This window comes from Telmatherina bonti (genome assembly GCF_933228915.1).
Source record: "Telmatherina bonti genome assembly, chromosome: 3".
NCBI lineage: Eukaryota > Metazoa > Chordata > Actinopteri > Atheriniformes > Telmatherinidae > Telmatherina > Telmatherina bonti.
Window position 1 is genome coordinate 11,593,335 of NC_136621.1, and position 17,440 is coordinate 11,610,774.

Genomic DNA, 17,440 nt, shown 5'->3' on the forward strand with positions numbered 1-17,440 from the left:
TAATTTTTGACATTTGTAATTTTTTTTTTCTTTACAGTAAAGGGAAAAAAAATCGATTAAAGTCGGAAATCAGATTTGGTTTAAAAAAAATCGGAGATTTTATATTTTGGCCATATCGCCCAGCCCTAATTCTTTCACATTTATTTCTTCTTTTTTTTCTCTCTCTTGGTTTTGGTCCTTTTAGTCATATTTAAAAAGAAAAGAAAGGTGAAAGAAAGAAAAGAAAGAAAAAGCTGGTAGATGCAACAGTCACCTTTGCAGACCAAATCTCAGCACCTCAACATGAACTGTCTGTAATCCTGTAGAGCCTGAGCCATGAATAATGTTAAGAAAAGTCAAATTTTTTACTTGGCCTTTTAACAAAATGTAACAAAAACTTGTTAAAAATTTTTGTTGGGCATGTTTACCATTTAAACTAAAATGTGATAAAATTATGATGATGTAATCTTCTGCTTCCTTGTATCTATTCGGGGGCAGAAGACAAGTATCAGATTGTGTTCAACAGGATTTTAAACAAAGTTTTTACCATAACGTGATGCAAAACATCTCAGAAACATATCAAATATGATACATTTGTAGGCTTTGTAGGGTTAATCAAAGGCGACTCCCATCCCAAACTCCATGTATGTGGTGGGAACTTGCAGTGTGACCATGATCCTGGCTTAGAGGAAGAACCCTCATTGCCTTTAATCTATCTGGTCGTGGAAGAGTCTGCTTAAAAGACACTGTAGGCAAAAGTTTGGACGCCTCAATAACTGCTTGATCTACTTCTTGTTGTAGCCCCAAGAGCTTCTGCCAAAGCCTGAGCCTGAACACCTCTGAATCAAAACAGTGAAATGAAACGTAGTTTAGTGACCGTGATGTGGAACAACATCAGCGCTGTTGTCTTTAGTGAAAAGAAAAATCAGTATTAGAGTCATGCTGCCAGGAGAAACTTGTAGAATGCCATCCAGGGAAATTAAATCAATAATTTCAGCATTAGCATCCAGCTGTGCATGTGTGTCTATTTTTATTTTGAATGTAGAAGTCCCTCTTTTGTCCCTCTCAGACATATTTGCGAACAGAACAGAACAAGCATTGCCTTTTAGATAAGTTTAACATACATCAGGATTGTTTTGGTCATGCTGTGTGAGATAAAGTTTCATTTGGTTGAAGTCGCCTCATCATGCTGCCGATACTGCTGGGTGGATTAAGCCGCAGGCCTCGGACTCAGAGGGAGCCCTGAATACAGCTGTCTCTGCAAAATGGAGATTTGTAAATTTAAAATGTCAACTTTTCAAGTAATGAGATGAATGGACTTTTTCAAGCTCATCTAAGATGTCTCATTAAGTTAGTCTGTTGCCTCTGAGGGAGTTCAATGAGCCAAAATGTTATTAAAAATAAGTTAGATGCAAGAGAAAAGTCCTTCCTAGAGAGAAGATGAAAAACACCAGATAATGGGTGGCCATGAAGAACTGGGAGTCCCTTCTCTGGTTGTACTGTTGAGGATTTAAAAGTGTTTTTGCTTTTTAGTTTGTTTTGAGGTGCTTATAATGAAACTATAAACCATTTCAATTGTTTGGACAAAAGTTGTTCTGCTGCTCAGGAAGTTTGCTTTTGTTTACCTCTCAAACATTAAGAGATGTTTGGTTCACAGCTAGATATGAAAGTTGCGCCTGATATGTGTTTAAATGCTGTGCAGACTCGGCTCCATGTATTATTTGGTGAATATGTTTAAATATGTGATTTGAAATGAAATGAATTAAATAAAATGAAAAATACTTTATTAATCCCCAAAGGGAAATTCAATATTGTAGTATATAGTATATTTTTATGTTGTTATTCATTGCTGAGTTCACAATGAAATCACTGATCTGCTTTTTTTTTTTTTTTTTTTTTTATATTTGAGCCTGACCTAAAAGAGTTTTCTAAAATGTATGTGTAAAGTTGGGGGTTTATATGTATTTGTGCCTTACAAGAATATAGAATCAATACCAAGTTTTTTGTTATGCAATGAGACTGTTTTATTGTCTTTAATTTGGTAAGAACCGTCATAAAACTGTCAATAAACCATCAATACAATATCAATAACCCATAACTGAAAAAATATACCTGAAGTATGAGTACATTGGCTGTTGGTGTCAAGATAAAAGTGAGTTTAGAGGATGAATCAGAACAGGAGGCTCTGCTGATGAAGTGGCCATGAGTCCTGGAGCAGTCAGAAAGGTGTTACAAGTTTCGAGACCGTTAATCCTGGTGTTACAAGAATTTTTGGTGAATTAGCAGGAATTAATTATCTGCATTATGTGTTTAAAGTCAAAGATATTATTGCTGAAGTGTAATTATTATTATTGGCTCATTGTTTAAAGGTGGAGTATGTACGATTTTCAATATTTTCAAAATAAATTAACTAAAAAAATAACTAAAATCATAATTAGACAGTTTTTTTAAACATGTAGGTTCCAGTCTGTCCATATTTGATGTGTTATTAAATTACAAGTTTAAATAATGACAAAGACCCTTCTTAAATGTTTGCCTACCAGTAAAAAAAAAAGTGCTTTTTGTCATTTGACATTAATTAAACTTGTAATTTAATAACGCAACAAATGTGGACAGACTGGATCCTACATGTTCAAAAAACTTCCTAATTATGATAGTAGTTATTTTATTAGTTCATTTATTTTGAAAACATTGAAAATCTTACATACTCCACCTTTAAAGTTCCATAGTTACATCAAAGTGGCGCCCCTCAACTTTTACAGATTTTGGCACTTTGGCGCCCCCTAATGATGGCTAATTCAGAATTTGTCTTGCATCTTGTCTTGTTCTCTGAGCTGTCTACAACCACAACAGTTCAGTCTGATTTGACTTTTGCAGTATCTCTTCTGACACTAAGTCAAAGTAATAGATTTCTTCATCAAACAGTTTTAATGGTTGATGTTTCTATTTCTAAGTAATCAGGGTTTGAAAAACACGCTGAAGAGTTCTGATGTAGGAAATATCATTCTCACATGAACAATCAGCTTCCACCTCTGCAACATGAATAACAACAACAGACCCAGTTCAGAAAGAGTTTCTGCTTTTTTATTGATGTTTTCTTTCTTATATGGTTCTGATGAGCAACTACCAGCCCATTGTAGCATGAGCAAAATGAAATCCAATGACAACGCTTTTACCTGGTAATCTCTTTTGTGACACCCACATTTCTCTGTCCAGTCACTTTAAAACTATCTTTCCTCCATTTCAGTTCTGTTTTCTCCAAATACGACTCTCAGGATAAAGAGATTTTTCTGCAGACTGAAAGTGTTATTCTGCTAGTCAGCTGAGCAGATGAGGCTGATGAATCCACAGCTCTGCTCCGTCCTGTGGTTTCTGGCAGAGAGAGTAAAAAACAATGGCAGAGTGCAGACAGCCACTCTGCTAGCTTGTGTGTGTGTGTGTGTGTGTGTGTGTGTGTGTGTGTGTGTGTGTGTGTGTGTGCTTAGCACTGCTCCTGCACAGTATGTGTGAGTGGGATGAGACTGAGGCAGGAAGAAAAGACTGAGGAAGAGGAGGGGGAACATGTATGGTAAACTCACTCTGTAGCTTTTCATGGCTGCCTGTAAACCCTGGACTGGATTATAGATAGATAGATAGATAGATAGATAGATAGATAGATAGATAGATAGATAGATAGATAGATAGATAGATAGATAGATAGATAGATAGATAGATAGATAGATTTAAATGCCCTGTTTGCCCTCAGGCTGTTGAATAATTTAAGGCAATTCAATTAATGAGTAGCAAAGCACACTCAGACAAACAAGCACACATTTAGCATCACAAAAAGAGCATCTTAACGCAGCAAAGACACTGTATATGGATACTGTCAAGGATATGTCTGAGTGGTCATCCTAGTTTATTGACCAGCTTTGGAGGAGCGCCATGATTTTGCCAGGTCACACGAGAGCTGGGAAGGCAGACAGATGTAGCGAGGGACCCAGACTAATGTACGATCCACTCCGCGTTGTTTGTTGTCTGCTCCAGTAAAGTGTTTTTTTGTTTTTTTTTTACATTAACGGCTTATCATTGTGACAGATACTACATGCATGTGGTTGTGTGTTGTTGCTATATGGACCTAAAACACTGACAGCTCATATTAAAGTTGAAAATAAGATGTGCTTTCGGAAAAATAAAACTTGAACTTAAAGTTTCCATTTTATTCTAAATTGACTTTCTAAAGGTTTTCTAAGGGGGCATTCACACCAGGATAGCCTGGGAGACTCAGCACCACTAGAGTGCTCCTCCTGCCACTAGAATTGTTACATTTGCAGGGTCTTCATTGACCAACTATGTTATTTTCCTTTCGGCATTCCTCCTGAAGGAGTCGCCACAGTGAATTATCGGCTTCCAACCACCGAGCTGACACGGTTCACAACACCTGTGGACGTCGGGCCCTCATACCACCCTCAAGGAGTCTGTTTCTGACGGTTTGAGCAGAAACATGCACATTTGTGGCCTGCTGGAGCTCATTCTGCAGGGCTCTGGGAGTGCTACTCCTGTTCCTCCTTGCACAAAGACGGAGGTAGCGGTCCTGCTGCTGGGTTGTTGCCCTCCCACGGCCTCTTCCACGTCTCCTGATGTCCTGGCCTGTCTCCTGGTAGCGCCTCCATGCTCTGGACACTACGCTGACCAACACAGCAAACCTTCTTGCCACAGCTCACATTGATGTGCCATCCTGGATGAGCTGCACTACCTGAGCCACTTGTGTGGGTTGAAGACTCCGTCTCATGCTACCACTAGAGTGAAAGCACCACCAGCATTCAAAAGTGACCAAAACATCAGCCAGAAAGCATCGGAACTGAGAAGTGGTCTGTGGTCACCACCTGCAGAACCACCTCTTTATTGAATGTCTCTTGCAAGCAAATTGCCTGTAATTTTCAGATGTTGTCTATTCCATTTGCTCAACAGCATAGAAATTGATTGACAATCAGTGTAGCTTCCTAAGTGGACAGTTCCATTTCACAGAAGTGTGGTTGACTTGAAGGTACATCGGTTGTTTTAGTGTTCCCTTAATTTTTTTGAGCAGTGTACATAGCAATTGCGTTAATAGTGCTCTGCCTCGTCTGTTTATATTGCGCCAATTGTTGCAGTGTATTTCTTCAGTATACTTGCATAAGACAAATTAAAAGACTAAAAAAAGCTACAGTTTTGTGCTCAATGTTTAGCTTGCAATGGAGGAAACAAATTTTTCTTCTTCATGCGGGTCTTGTTCTCTCTTTTGGACTCTTCTCTCTCTTCTGTCCCCAATCGGACTGAGTCTAGCAGACTATCTTGATGGGAATGCACCCTTGGTTTGTGTTAAACTGCACTTAAGTCAAGCTGACCAAACCGCCTGCACAACATCACATATAGGGTGCATTCACAGGCAGAGGACTTGCAATCGCTGTGTATTTACCCACAAGGCAATCCTACATCAAATGCAGGAAGTGATTATATTTATTTTTTTGTTGTTTGCTTCCTGTATTTGGTCCGCTTAAACCAGGGTGTCAAAAGTCGGTCCAGAAGGGCCGTTGTCCTGCAGGTTTGTGATGTATCTGTGTCTCAAAAAAACTAGTTTCCTTTAAATGGACAATGACTTTCTGCACAATGAGTGATTAGGATGAGTCAGGTGTTTTGGAACAGGGTTACATGAAAAACCAGCAGGACTTTGGTCCTTGACGACTGGAGCTGGGCATGCATGGATTGAACAGACTGAGACCTGCGTTTATAAGCGGAGTCACAATTCGTATGGCGTGATCACATTTTCCCAAACTAAGCAGACTTTGCGAGCAAACAGGTGAGGATTTGAATCAAAAAGACTGATGTGAATGTGCCCATAAACAGCTGTTCACTACAGGGTGATGGTCCCACAGAAAGAGTTTTGCAGGTAAAAATGATAGATTAAATATCCTGCTGGTGATATTTATTCAGTGCAGGCAGGTCAGAAGATAATTTTCTTTTTTGTAACTTCTCAGTCTGTTTTACTTAGTTTTTTGTTGACATGAGGAATTTTCAAGACATCACCTTCATTGTGAAGCTCTGTAGGAGTATTTCCACAACTTGCACTTATTGTGGAAAGTTCTCGCCATCACACGTCCAGAGCACTGAGTGACATGTTTTTCTACGGCTGGTTTTGTGATTCAGAATCAGCAAACACAGCTCAATGATGATATCTGGTTTATGCAGCATTCTCCCGAATGAATAAAGTCCCCAAGTAGCCAAATAGCAGAACTAGGGAGGTGGTCTGGTGGTTCAGTATGGTGTTATGCAAATTAAAATAAGATCTAGTTCTTCTTAACCTGTTTCCTTAGTTGTTGTTTTTTTTTTTCCTTTTTTTATTGTGAATGAAAATGACAAAACAACAATAATCACAAAATGAATACAGACAGGCAACATAACGAAGGAGGGACGAGGTGCATTTACAATTACTAATGTGTTAACCTGTCGCAGGTTATGTATAAACGTTGGGGTCGTGTCGGGCTGGGACAAAATTTCAACATCGGACCCTTGCAGGACTCTGGTCTTGAGGTTTCTAATTTAACTGCGAGGTGCAGAACAACAATTATCTACATCACTTCCTTATTCTTCCTGATGCTTTACTGTGGTTGGCAGACGTCACTTTCTATTTGGTCTTTGGATAGTCTGCTTGCAAGTGAACCTAGACTCTCTGGTTTCAGACAACCAGTTCGTTTCTATGGCATACATCATAGTGCAGTTGGTGTTTCTACTGCGCTAAACAAATCGTGCCGTTAAAGCAGAGCAAACAACCACAGTGTGAATGTACCTTAACAGTCTTACATGACCCCATAGTCCAGAGGTGACCAATTCCAGTCCTCCAGAGCCACAGTCCTGCAAGTGTTTCCCTGCTTCAACACACCTGACTCAAATCAACAGGTAACCAGCCGACTAGTGCAGAGATGATTTCAAGCTCTGACAAGTCTGCTAATTAAGTCTGATGTGTTTCAGACATCTTTAGTTTGTTCCAAAGGTATTGTAATATTTATGGAAATGGACCAGTGTTGATTTAAATTGGACCAAACAGTGCCAGCATGAATGACACTGAGTCACTAACTACATCTAGTTTTAATGTTTTAATATGCTCGTTTAGCAGAGTTTAGCCAATGTATGATTCAGGTCTGCTAGTTTGTCTGTGCCATGTACTTATGGAGCTGGATACTCATTATTAACTTTAAACCCCATTAAAGCACAATCCAGTTTTCATTTTATGAGACCTTGTGCAGCAGCAGAAACATTGGTCTTTAACTCCAAGGGGGGAAAAATTTATCACAAAAGCAGGGTTTAAATACACTGCTACCAATCCAACATCCTGAACTAAACTTAGTTAGCTGCCATAGTGTCAGTAGATGTCTTCTCTCTGGATCTGACGTTAATTCCAGACACAGAGAAGATATGACCTCCCCTACGCCCCCTCCTTCAAACTCACCCCTGCGTACCAGAACAGTGACAGAGCTGAAACTGAAAATCACATGATTGACAGAAACATGTCAGCATGTATGAACACTGTCAGCATACATACGATTTTAAATCAAGACTTATTTTTTAATATCTCTATTTAAACCCTTTAGATGCAAAAGTTGCAAAATTGCAACAAACACTGGGCCAGAGACTTAAACCTGCTACCACTTTCCACCACTAGATGGCAGACATGTGAATCAGCGCTATCTGTGCTGTCTGCAGTTAGCAGTTGCTCTGCTATGGACTGTGGTCAACATTTATCTATTATCTATTTTATTTTTTAGGGAAAAAAATATAATTTTTATTTATTCATTTATTTATTGACCTTTGACTGTTTTCTGTTGTTTTACCATGTTGCTATGGTGATGAAGACAGCAACTTCAGAAAGGAGTTGGATCCTACGAGTCATTTATGAGTTGAAATAACAGGTTCACGGTGGAAATGTTGATGTCATGCTCATGAAATGGGATTTTGGTTTTTTTTTTTTCCATCAAATGATCTAAAATAAGTTTAAATGAGCTTCATTTAACATCTAGGTTGCTAATGAAGTCTGTACATATATGAAAATCCAGGGATTAAAAATGTGCATTTGAAAGGTTAAACTGTCAGCTTCAGTCCATCAATGAAATTCAGTGAATTTCAGGATTAATCTGTTTAAGACTGAATGAAGTTTTTCCTTTCGATTTGCTCGTTTTCAGGTTGCAGAGCTGCCTGCACGCGACATCTCTGCAGGAGACACGAACATCCTGATGTGCAGCACCAGAGTAGCTGGGAGATGGACAGATGGATGAGTGCTCTTTTACAGCCTCTTCTCCGCTCAGTGAGTGTGTGTTTGTCAATGTTTCTACACACGCATGTGTGTGTGTGTGTGCTCCATGCCTAACATAACGCTGGCAGATCATTGATGCCAAAGCAGGCATCTGGTCTGTGGACTATCACAGGGGAGAAGAGAAGAGAGAGATAAAGGAATACAGACTTTTGTCTTGTCGTCATCTTTCATCGTAGATCTTGACTTTGCATTTGACTGACACCACACCGCAATAATAAAATACACACTCATACATACATATTTCTGTGAACCCCAGAGATGGTTGTGTGTGAAAATGCCACTTAAATCTCCTTTCTTCCCTATTCTGATGCTCAGTTTGAATTTCATCAGGTCGTCTTCACTATGTCACTGGGTACCCAGTTGGTGCAATGAGACTGGTTGATAAGCTATTAGCATGTTAGAGCTATTGAACACATTTTTTACACTCACCACCTTATAGAGTGGTGAGTGAATCAGTGGAGCGACAAAGTATGTTCTGACAGAGGCTTCTTCAGGTCTACTTGAATAGTACAGGAACAACAATTCAAACTTATATTTAAAATGAGTATTGATTATTTCTAATAAACCAAACATCTGGGGATTTAGTTTATTCATAGCATTTAATTTTTCATAAATAGGAAAGAGTCATTTGCACTTAAAATGGAGGCAAATAATCATAAGGATAACTTTATTTACCAACCAGCTGATTTATGATTCCAACATGAAGATGTGAATGTCAGGGGGTGTGGGTTCTTTGGGACATTTTTCAGGTTCCACCAGAGGGAGCCAGAGGAACCATTTTCTGGAGGGTGTTTTCACCACAGGTGTGCAGACCTGCACACCTGTGGAGAATTAGAGATCATCTACCAGCACTATATCTGGAGCCGATTGCCAGTCCTTCGTCGCTTGAGCGTTGAGCCTCTGTGGTAAAACCTAAGCCTCCAGCAAATTCCTGTATCCGCTAACCTTTGAGAAACTTTACAAATTCTTGTTTTTTCCCAGAGACACTCCTTTGTGGACTCTCCTGAGCTACCTGCGATTTCCCTCCCAGCAGCCAATCATCTCCAGCAAACACTCCCTACCAATAACCTGGCATTCTCTCCACTGGCTATCCTCCGGATCCGATCAGCTTGTCACTGCCTATCCACCCTCCACCGAAAGGACCCTCACTGGCACCCACTGCCAACATCCATCCTCTCGGACCTCCTGACACCACCCGAATTCACGGCAACTCCGAAACAAGTAGGACATCTTCACTTCCCTGAGAATTATTCCATCATTCCCATTACTCATAAATCTATCTTTGCAGAAAACCCCGCCTTCGGGTCTTTCCGGAACCATCCCCTCAGTTCACCAAATAAACTATTTTCACATTCTCCAGATTGCTTGATCGTGCATGTGGGTCCAACATCGTCACACCATGACAGTGAATATACAAGTGTTTTGTCCCAATTCTTCTAAGCTAATACAAAATAAAAGGTAAAATGCAAAAGAGGAGATGCTTGCAACACAGCTTGTGATCAAAACAAAATATACTGTTAAACTAAAAATAAACAAACAAAAGAATGTAAAACTTTGCAGAAAGCTTTGGTTCAGCTGGTGTTGTATTATTCCTTCAGGTTTTTACGTTGCCTTTCTGTCTTGAAGTCAGTTAACAATCCTGCAGCTTCAGTCACCAGTATGCCTTTGTAATGTCTTCTAGCATTGAAAAGACCCGAGAACATATATAGTCTGTGGATTTTTGTGTAGGAGCTGAAACTTTATCTTAGCCAAGGGTCTGTTTCATTTCATGTATTGTATAAGTTTCTGGTTGTTCCAGGCAAAAAATTACATAATTTTGTGGTCTTAAGTTTTACGTGGAGAGGTTCAAACACAGCTGGTTTTATGGTCCTGCAATCATTTTGAGTGTCTCAAATATTTTAGGCTGATCAAATGCAGCTGAAAATTCTTGAATATGAGATTTTCTGTGTATTTAGTTCACTGATGTGCCTTTTTACTTGTGAATAAACTAAATGAGCACAAAAGGATTTATGAAGTTATTGCTGACTTACATTTGGACACTGAAAATGTTTTGATGAGCATGATGTGTTCTTGTGAACTGCAGCTGCAGTGTTTGCTTTCAGCCAGCAGAGGGCAGATTGTCCCCCTCTGATCCAATGCAGCCATCTGGAGCTGCTGGATATTTCTCTTTGAACACGATATAAAACGCTTGATGGTTAATTATTAGATTTAAATTATTTTAATTTTTTTTTTTATCACAGTTACTGGGATCTATATATCACCCTGTCAGCTACTGTAAAGCAGCCTGTTTATAAGCTCCACAATAATACAGCTGTTAATATAAGTGTTAGTGTAAGTGTGTGTGTGTGGGGGGGGGCTGCGTTTCACATGATCTTAGTGGACTTTGATCTTTGACCCCTGGTACTTTTCCTGTGTTTTTTTATTTTATTTTATTTTCCTCTTGCAGAGGTTGCCATGGTGACCCGTTCCCGTGACAGCTATGTAACCTGAGCTGCCAGTCAGGTAGAGCAGGTAACCGTGACGATGTGAATGTCTAGAGCAGCAGGTGAATGAGCAGGCAGGGCCACAGGAAAGAAGGCAAACAGACAGAAGCAAAAACGGAAAGCTGTAATGAATAACTGTGAGAGATAAAATCTGCAAAAAGTCCAAACTGGAGGACGACAAAGAGACTCAGGCCCTGGAGGCTGCGGTGGACGAGCATGATGGGACGTTCACGACGATCTCGCTTGCAGATGACGCAGGTACAGCTGTTCTTAGGTGAATACTTTTGGTTTCATTATAAGGAACCAAACCAAACACCAACATAGATTCTTACAGCCGGGAAAATCAAATTACTTGGATAATTTTATAAAGTGTTGTTTTGTTGTGACAATCAGCTGGATGTTGTTTGCCTTTTTGAACAGGAAAACATTCGTAAATGACAGGCAGATGTTAGAAACGTGCGACTGGGCAAAGGTCGACCAGGTAGAAACACAAGTTTGTAAAACCAATGTGGTTATGTGGGTGTGTTTTTCTGTAAAAGAACTGAGGTGTGGCTTCTAACAAGGCTTTGCTTTTCATTCATTTACACTAAATATGCTCAAGAAATATGACAATAAAGTCTCTTTAAAACATCATTCCCAAACACACCACAACCAGGAACCATTATGATTTAGCATTCATGTATATTTACAAAGTCTGACGGTTAATGATATTAATAAGCATCCTATTCATGCATCCAGTGATTGCAAACTTAGCACAACTCCTTGATCATTCCAGGGCTATTAGAAGTGGAATTGAACATCTGGATTTGAAAGCAATACAGGACATGTTTTGTGTTTCTGTCATAAAATATTCAGCACAAATACACCTGTACATTTGCTGCTGACCTCCCTTCAGTCTGTGGATGCTGGCTTTCTGGATATCTTGTAGATGTCTGAGAAAACAGAGCAATAGTGGGGAAAACTAAAGTTCAAATTAAAACAATGCTTAGTCAAGGGTCATCGACGTTTTGGATAAACCTGCAAGATTAAGTGTTAATGCAAGGCCTTGCTGGTATTGAACTGTAGTTTAGCATATTTTCCATGATCAATTTACTTGAATTACTAGATCCTTGATGATAACTCAGCCTTGACCTATTAAGAGTCGTACAGTATGAAATTGTCAAGTTTTGTGTCATCGGACGACTAGACAGATTATGGAGAGCATAAGAAAAATATATAAATTTTTATTTGTTTATTTATTTTTGGCCTTTTGACCTTTGTTTTGCGTTGTTTTGCCGTGTTGCTATGGTGATGAAGATAGCAACTTCAGAAAGGAGTTGGATCCTACGAGTCACTTATGAGAAGAAATGACAGGTTCACGGTGGAAATGTTGATGATCTAAAAAGTTTAAATGAGCTTATTTAACGTCTATTTTGCTAATTAAATCTATACATATTTAATGCATCCTGGATATACATATGTTTACATATATCTTTTCATTATAAAACAAGAAGAAATACTCTGAAAAATTTTCTATACACTCAACTAAGGAATACACACACCATATATTAATTCCCCCTCGCCCAAAATGAACAATTGTAACACTAAATGCTTTTTTTCCACAAGATGAGAAATTTAAATTAATTAATAATCATGATAAACCTACAAAAGGCAACAACAAGAGTTCTGCTTTGACACTGATTCACACTCATTTTACACTACAAGATTAGTTAAATGTATACTACAATAAACAAAACAATAAAATGACCAAGTTTATCAAATAAAACGCTCAAATTCTTCTAATTTAATCTACAAAGTGTCGAAGGTAGTTTAATGTTAGATGCTTCTCTGATAATAAAAAAAAAAAAAGAAAAATTAAAATTGAATCTATATAGTAAAATTATATCTCTAATGTTTTGACTAATTTCTGTGTCACTGACAAAGCATCCTTTGGGGGGTTGTAGGAAGTATCAAACTCGTGTTTACAAAGCAAAAGTGAAGCAAAAAAGGTTTAAGCCTGAATGAACTGGGTAGACTGGTGTTGGCTGGAAAGACAGCATCCCCAGGGGTTGTTTTGGCCAACAAACAGCAGAATGTGGACTCTTCAGAGTGAGCTGAAACGCTGCGGCAGGAATACCACACATAAGCATACATTTATTAATGTTTACAGTAATCAGCAAAGTCTGCGTGCATGCAGGAACACTGGCAAATAAAACAGAACGCACAGCAACATAAACATGTTTTGTAAGCGGTAATTATGCTCGCTCACATCTGATATGTTTCCCCAAAATAATGGAAAATATCGTTTTCTTTAGGGCTGCAGTATTTGTGTTTCAGCGTAGCTTTCTTTGTGTGGTGTATTGCGCCCCCTATCGGCCGGAGAGGTCGTGCGCAAAGCGATGATGTCAATTGATGAATTTCAGCTGTTATCATCATCTTCCTTTTCCTCATCAGCACACTAGTCTGTTTAAGGGGACAATCCATTTTTATTGTAGGTGGGTATATTTACGATTAGCTTTTTTGTTTTGGAAAATCGAGAAGGGGGGAAAATAATCTCAGCCTGCTTTTTAAACTTGAAGCTAAAACTAGCCATGAGCAGCTATTAGCTTTAACTGTTAGCTCCTCTTTCTACGAAACCTATATTGAATGTAGTTAAATTAGAATTGCTTCAATGTATATGTCTGTCAATATTATTATATTTTGTTCATTCTAGTGTGAAATATGTCCCGTATTTAGTGTTTAAATTCGCTTGGAGTTCAGATCCATTAGCGGGACTAGCCGCTAAGATAGTTAGCTTCTGCAGCTAATGTACACAGCACCCATTATCGGACAAGGATGCTGTGTTTGAGCCTGTTATGGCTGGATGGATGGATGATGATGCTATCAGCCCTCACGATTTTTCTTTTGTGAATGCGCGTTTGAAATTTCGCATTAATTTGTGTTTTGCATCGCTGCATTTAACAATCTTATGGGAAAGTGAACAGCGTCAGATAAATCTTAAATGTTTTTGATTAGCTGGTCAGCATTACCTCAGGCTGGGTGTGGTTCCTCTCCTCACTAACACTGAAACACTTTTTACATGTTTAACTTTCTTATTTAAAACAGTGCTTTAACATGGACTAGGGTGATCAGAGGTCTATTATCTACTATTATGTGAAAGCTGGTTTTCTGTTTTCATCATTTTCATCTTGGTTTAACACAAATTCTTATGTTCTCTGTTAATACTTTACTATTGTTTTCATATTGTAAGTTTGACTTTCTTATACACTATGAACTTTAACACAAAGAATCCCACAACCCAATTCTGAGTTTATACTGACACACAAACAGGATGCTGCCGAGAATCTCTGCCCATCGGTTTGCCATTAGCACCACCTTATAATCCTCCTCTGTTAGGAAATGCTCTGAAGTTTTCACTTTGTGCTGTTTCTCCTACAGCTGAAAGCAGATCTGCAGCCCTGTATACTAAACAGGAGAAAGAAGATTTTATCATGAACTGCGACATAGATGGTATGTTTTCTTACACAAGGTTTGCTTTGCGTTTCTAATAGATTATTTTTATTTTTATGTGTAAAAAGTAAATGTCCGTCTGTTATTCAGGAGACATGGAAAACCAGGTGGAGATGGAGGAGAAGACAAGGTTGATAAACCAAGTTTTGGAACTTCAACACACACTGGAAGGTAATAAAAACATTTCATCCATTTATTAAATATTTTGTTGTCCAAGACTGGAATATGCTGGACTGAGTGGCAGTATAGACAAGGTACTACGGATGGTCTTAAATATGTACAAAATGATTTTAAAACCAATCCACAACTACACAAATCAAGTAACTTTGCATCAGTGTAGGACTGGTCATGACCTTTGAAATCCATTTTATCCCACTCCCCTTGATTTTTTTTTTTGGATTTTTTAAAAATGTTTTATTTTGTAACCTTCTTTATTCCAGTGGATTTGTGTTTAACTAAATAATGGATGTATAAAATTTCTATAGTTCACTGGGAAAATATAGGCTTATACATACTTTAAAAGTATTTTCTTTTGGCTCTAAAAGCTTTATGACACAGTTGCTGGACAGAAAAGGGTGGTCATAGACAGAGGGGGGTGACCTGCAGCAATACTTTTTATCTTCCTACGTGGCAGTCTCTCCTGCACATAGTGGTATCACCTGACTGCTGCAGGACAGCCTACAGCTGCAGCTCAAACACTCGGGGAGCCCGAAAGACGCTGCCCTCTTTTTTTTTTTAAAAAAATCTCCTGGTTTGTAACCCTTCAAACAAACAAAAGAACAAAAGCAGGTTTTTCCTTTTTTCTACAGACATTTGGGGCACCAGTGTTTTTTCTAGGTTCCCAGCCTTGTGGGTGGTGGTGGACAACACAGACCCGACAGGCATCCAACCATATCATGGATGCTTGTGGCGTGAAACTCGAGTTTTATGTGTAACTTACATACAGGCTTCATGATCAGGATGTAGATAATCAGCAACATTAAAATTAGCTCTGCTCAATTGCATATTCATGAACTCTACAGCAGGTAACCTACCCATCACATCATTACAGCGGGAATACGGCACAACTGTAAATGTTTCACCATCTTGTGACGGCTACATTCAGCTGTGAAGTCTCAACTTTGAAACAGCCCAGTTTTTCCTAAATGACCTAAATGCTGTGATTTAAAACAGCAAAAACTGAGGAAAGCTGAACTTTTTACATGTTTCATTAAGGTGACTCGTTCTAAATGTCCGCTTTAAGATGAAATACGGCTCAGAAGTTACAAAGACAGTAGATTCAGTTGGTTCAGCGGCGCAGCTTCTTGTGTTAGATGTGAAGTTCTCAAACACTGAGCAGGTGAAAAACTCGCTGCTCCTTATGGGAATGGAAGTGTTTCCATCTTCACCTCCCTGGGAGAATTTAAAAAAAAAAACAAAAAAAAAAACACGCGTGTCCATAAATTTGTAAGATACAAACAAAACATAATAAATTAACTAAGACACTAAGAAAAAATGTGACATCTTGCTGCTGTAAAAAAAAAAAAAAAAAAAAAAAATCAAAACAGCCTGAATGGACTTGACCTTCTATTGGGATTGTTGCGTCTCTGCTTCCATATTTACTTTATCTAATACACTGCAAACTGTTTTGTGTTTGTCCAAGCCTTGTGAAGAGCATCCATCACATTATTTATGAAATGGAAACCAAAAGACACGGGAAGCAAGCATCTGTTTGTGTTTCATTTCGCTCTCTCTCTCTCTCTCTCTCTGGTGTGTTTCAGACCTCTCTGCTCGGGTCGATGCAGTCAAAGAGGAGAACTTGAAGTTAAAGTCTGAGAACCAGGTTCTGGGTCAGTACATCGAGAATCTCATGTCAGCATCCAGTGTCTTCCAGACCACCGACACCAAGGGCAAGCGGAAGTGAGCAGGTTTCATAGGAAACCCCGAAGTCAGCAGCCGGGAGAGGAAGCCCACCACAGAGACATGAACACGGGTTTGTTTTCTGGAAACTGTTTAGCTGAGTCAGAACCAACAATGTAAATAGAAACAAACTAAAATGGATTTAGTCGCCCGTTCAGTTGACTCAGAAATAAATGTAAAATGAATCTGGCCCTCAGCGTTCTTCTCTATGCTCCTGACATCACCCTTTAACCACTAACACAGAAAAAGTTGTTTATTTGGTGGCTGAAGGTTGTTTGCCCTTTTTAAAACTTCTCCTTTTTGCTTCAGATGGCGTTCAAATGATCCTTTTTACTTTTACTTAAAAACGTCCTAAAGTTTTTACATTATGTTCTGTATCAAACACCTTTTAAGTCAATAAGTCATAAACATAACAAACTACGTGACCATGAATGAACAGTCATGTTTTTCCTGAGTGTTTTGTGCTGCAGTCTGGTCTGAGACTTTGCTTTTGGATCTTTATTTAAAAGCTGCTGAACTAAACAGTGTTACAGAGTGAAAAAATGTTGTTAGATGACATGTACGAGTAAAATCTCCAGTGTTTGTTTGGCAGATTAGTAGATGTAATGACATATATTAATAATAACCAAACTGCAGACTGAATAAAGCTACTGAGATGCAGTAGTTAATGGATACTGTATGTGCAGAGCTCTACAAAAGCAAGTAAAGCACAGAAACTAAAACCAACAGTCAGCTGTTTTTATTGCAAGTAATTTGTTTAAATAATCACTCCTCCCATCTTGAAGTATTTACAGGGTCAAAAATTCAGCAGATGTCTTGCTTCTCTTGTTAATGACAAGAACAGAGCGGATGTGCAGGAGGAACAAAGGCAGTTAGGAGGCCATCAGCGGTATTGATCCCATCAGGCCTGAGATGCATCATCTGCAGGATGGGATTAACCATGTGATGTGCAGCAGTAAGCGGTGTGTGTTCACAATGTCTGCTGCCTCATAATAAGGATGGGATTGTGGAAAGTCATATAAGCAGCTTTGGACTCCATTAAAACCATTAATCTTAAACAATTTGGCACGGTTTAATAAGGAATAAAAGTCTAATCTGGATGGAGCTGTGAACACTGTATATGGTGTAATTTGAGGTTGTTTTGATGTTTTAATGGTTGTATTTATGTGGCGTGTGTAATGCCCCTCATACACATGATGGTAACATCTTGTGTGTAGACACTCACACACCCTTTTCTTTGTTTTAATAAAAATCAGATCACTAC

The 17,440-nt window shown here is 38.7% G+C and overlaps 1 protein-coding gene across 2 annotated transcripts; it reads left to right on the top strand.

The window, feature by feature from the left end:
- Positions 1-13,140: 13,140 nt before the first annotated feature.
- Positions 13,141-17,439, top strand: scoca (short coiled-coil protein a). Of its 2 annotated transcripts, none has more exons than XM_079264856.1 (4): positions 13,141-13,262; positions 14,206-14,277; positions 14,368-14,448; positions 16,038-17,439. In XM_079264856.1, exons 2-4 carry the CDS (start codon positions 14,259-14,261, stop codon positions 16,178-16,180), a joined length of 243 nt encoding a protein of 80 aa, XP_079120982.1. In that variant the 5' UTR covers positions 13,141-13,262; positions 14,206-14,258; the 3' UTR covers positions 16,181-17,439. The 2 variants fall into 2 exon arrangements, with proteins under 2 accessions (XP_079120982.1, XP_079120981.1); XM_079264855.1 differs by having other exon boundaries at positions 13,149-13,258.
- Position 17,440: the final 1 nt, after the last annotated feature.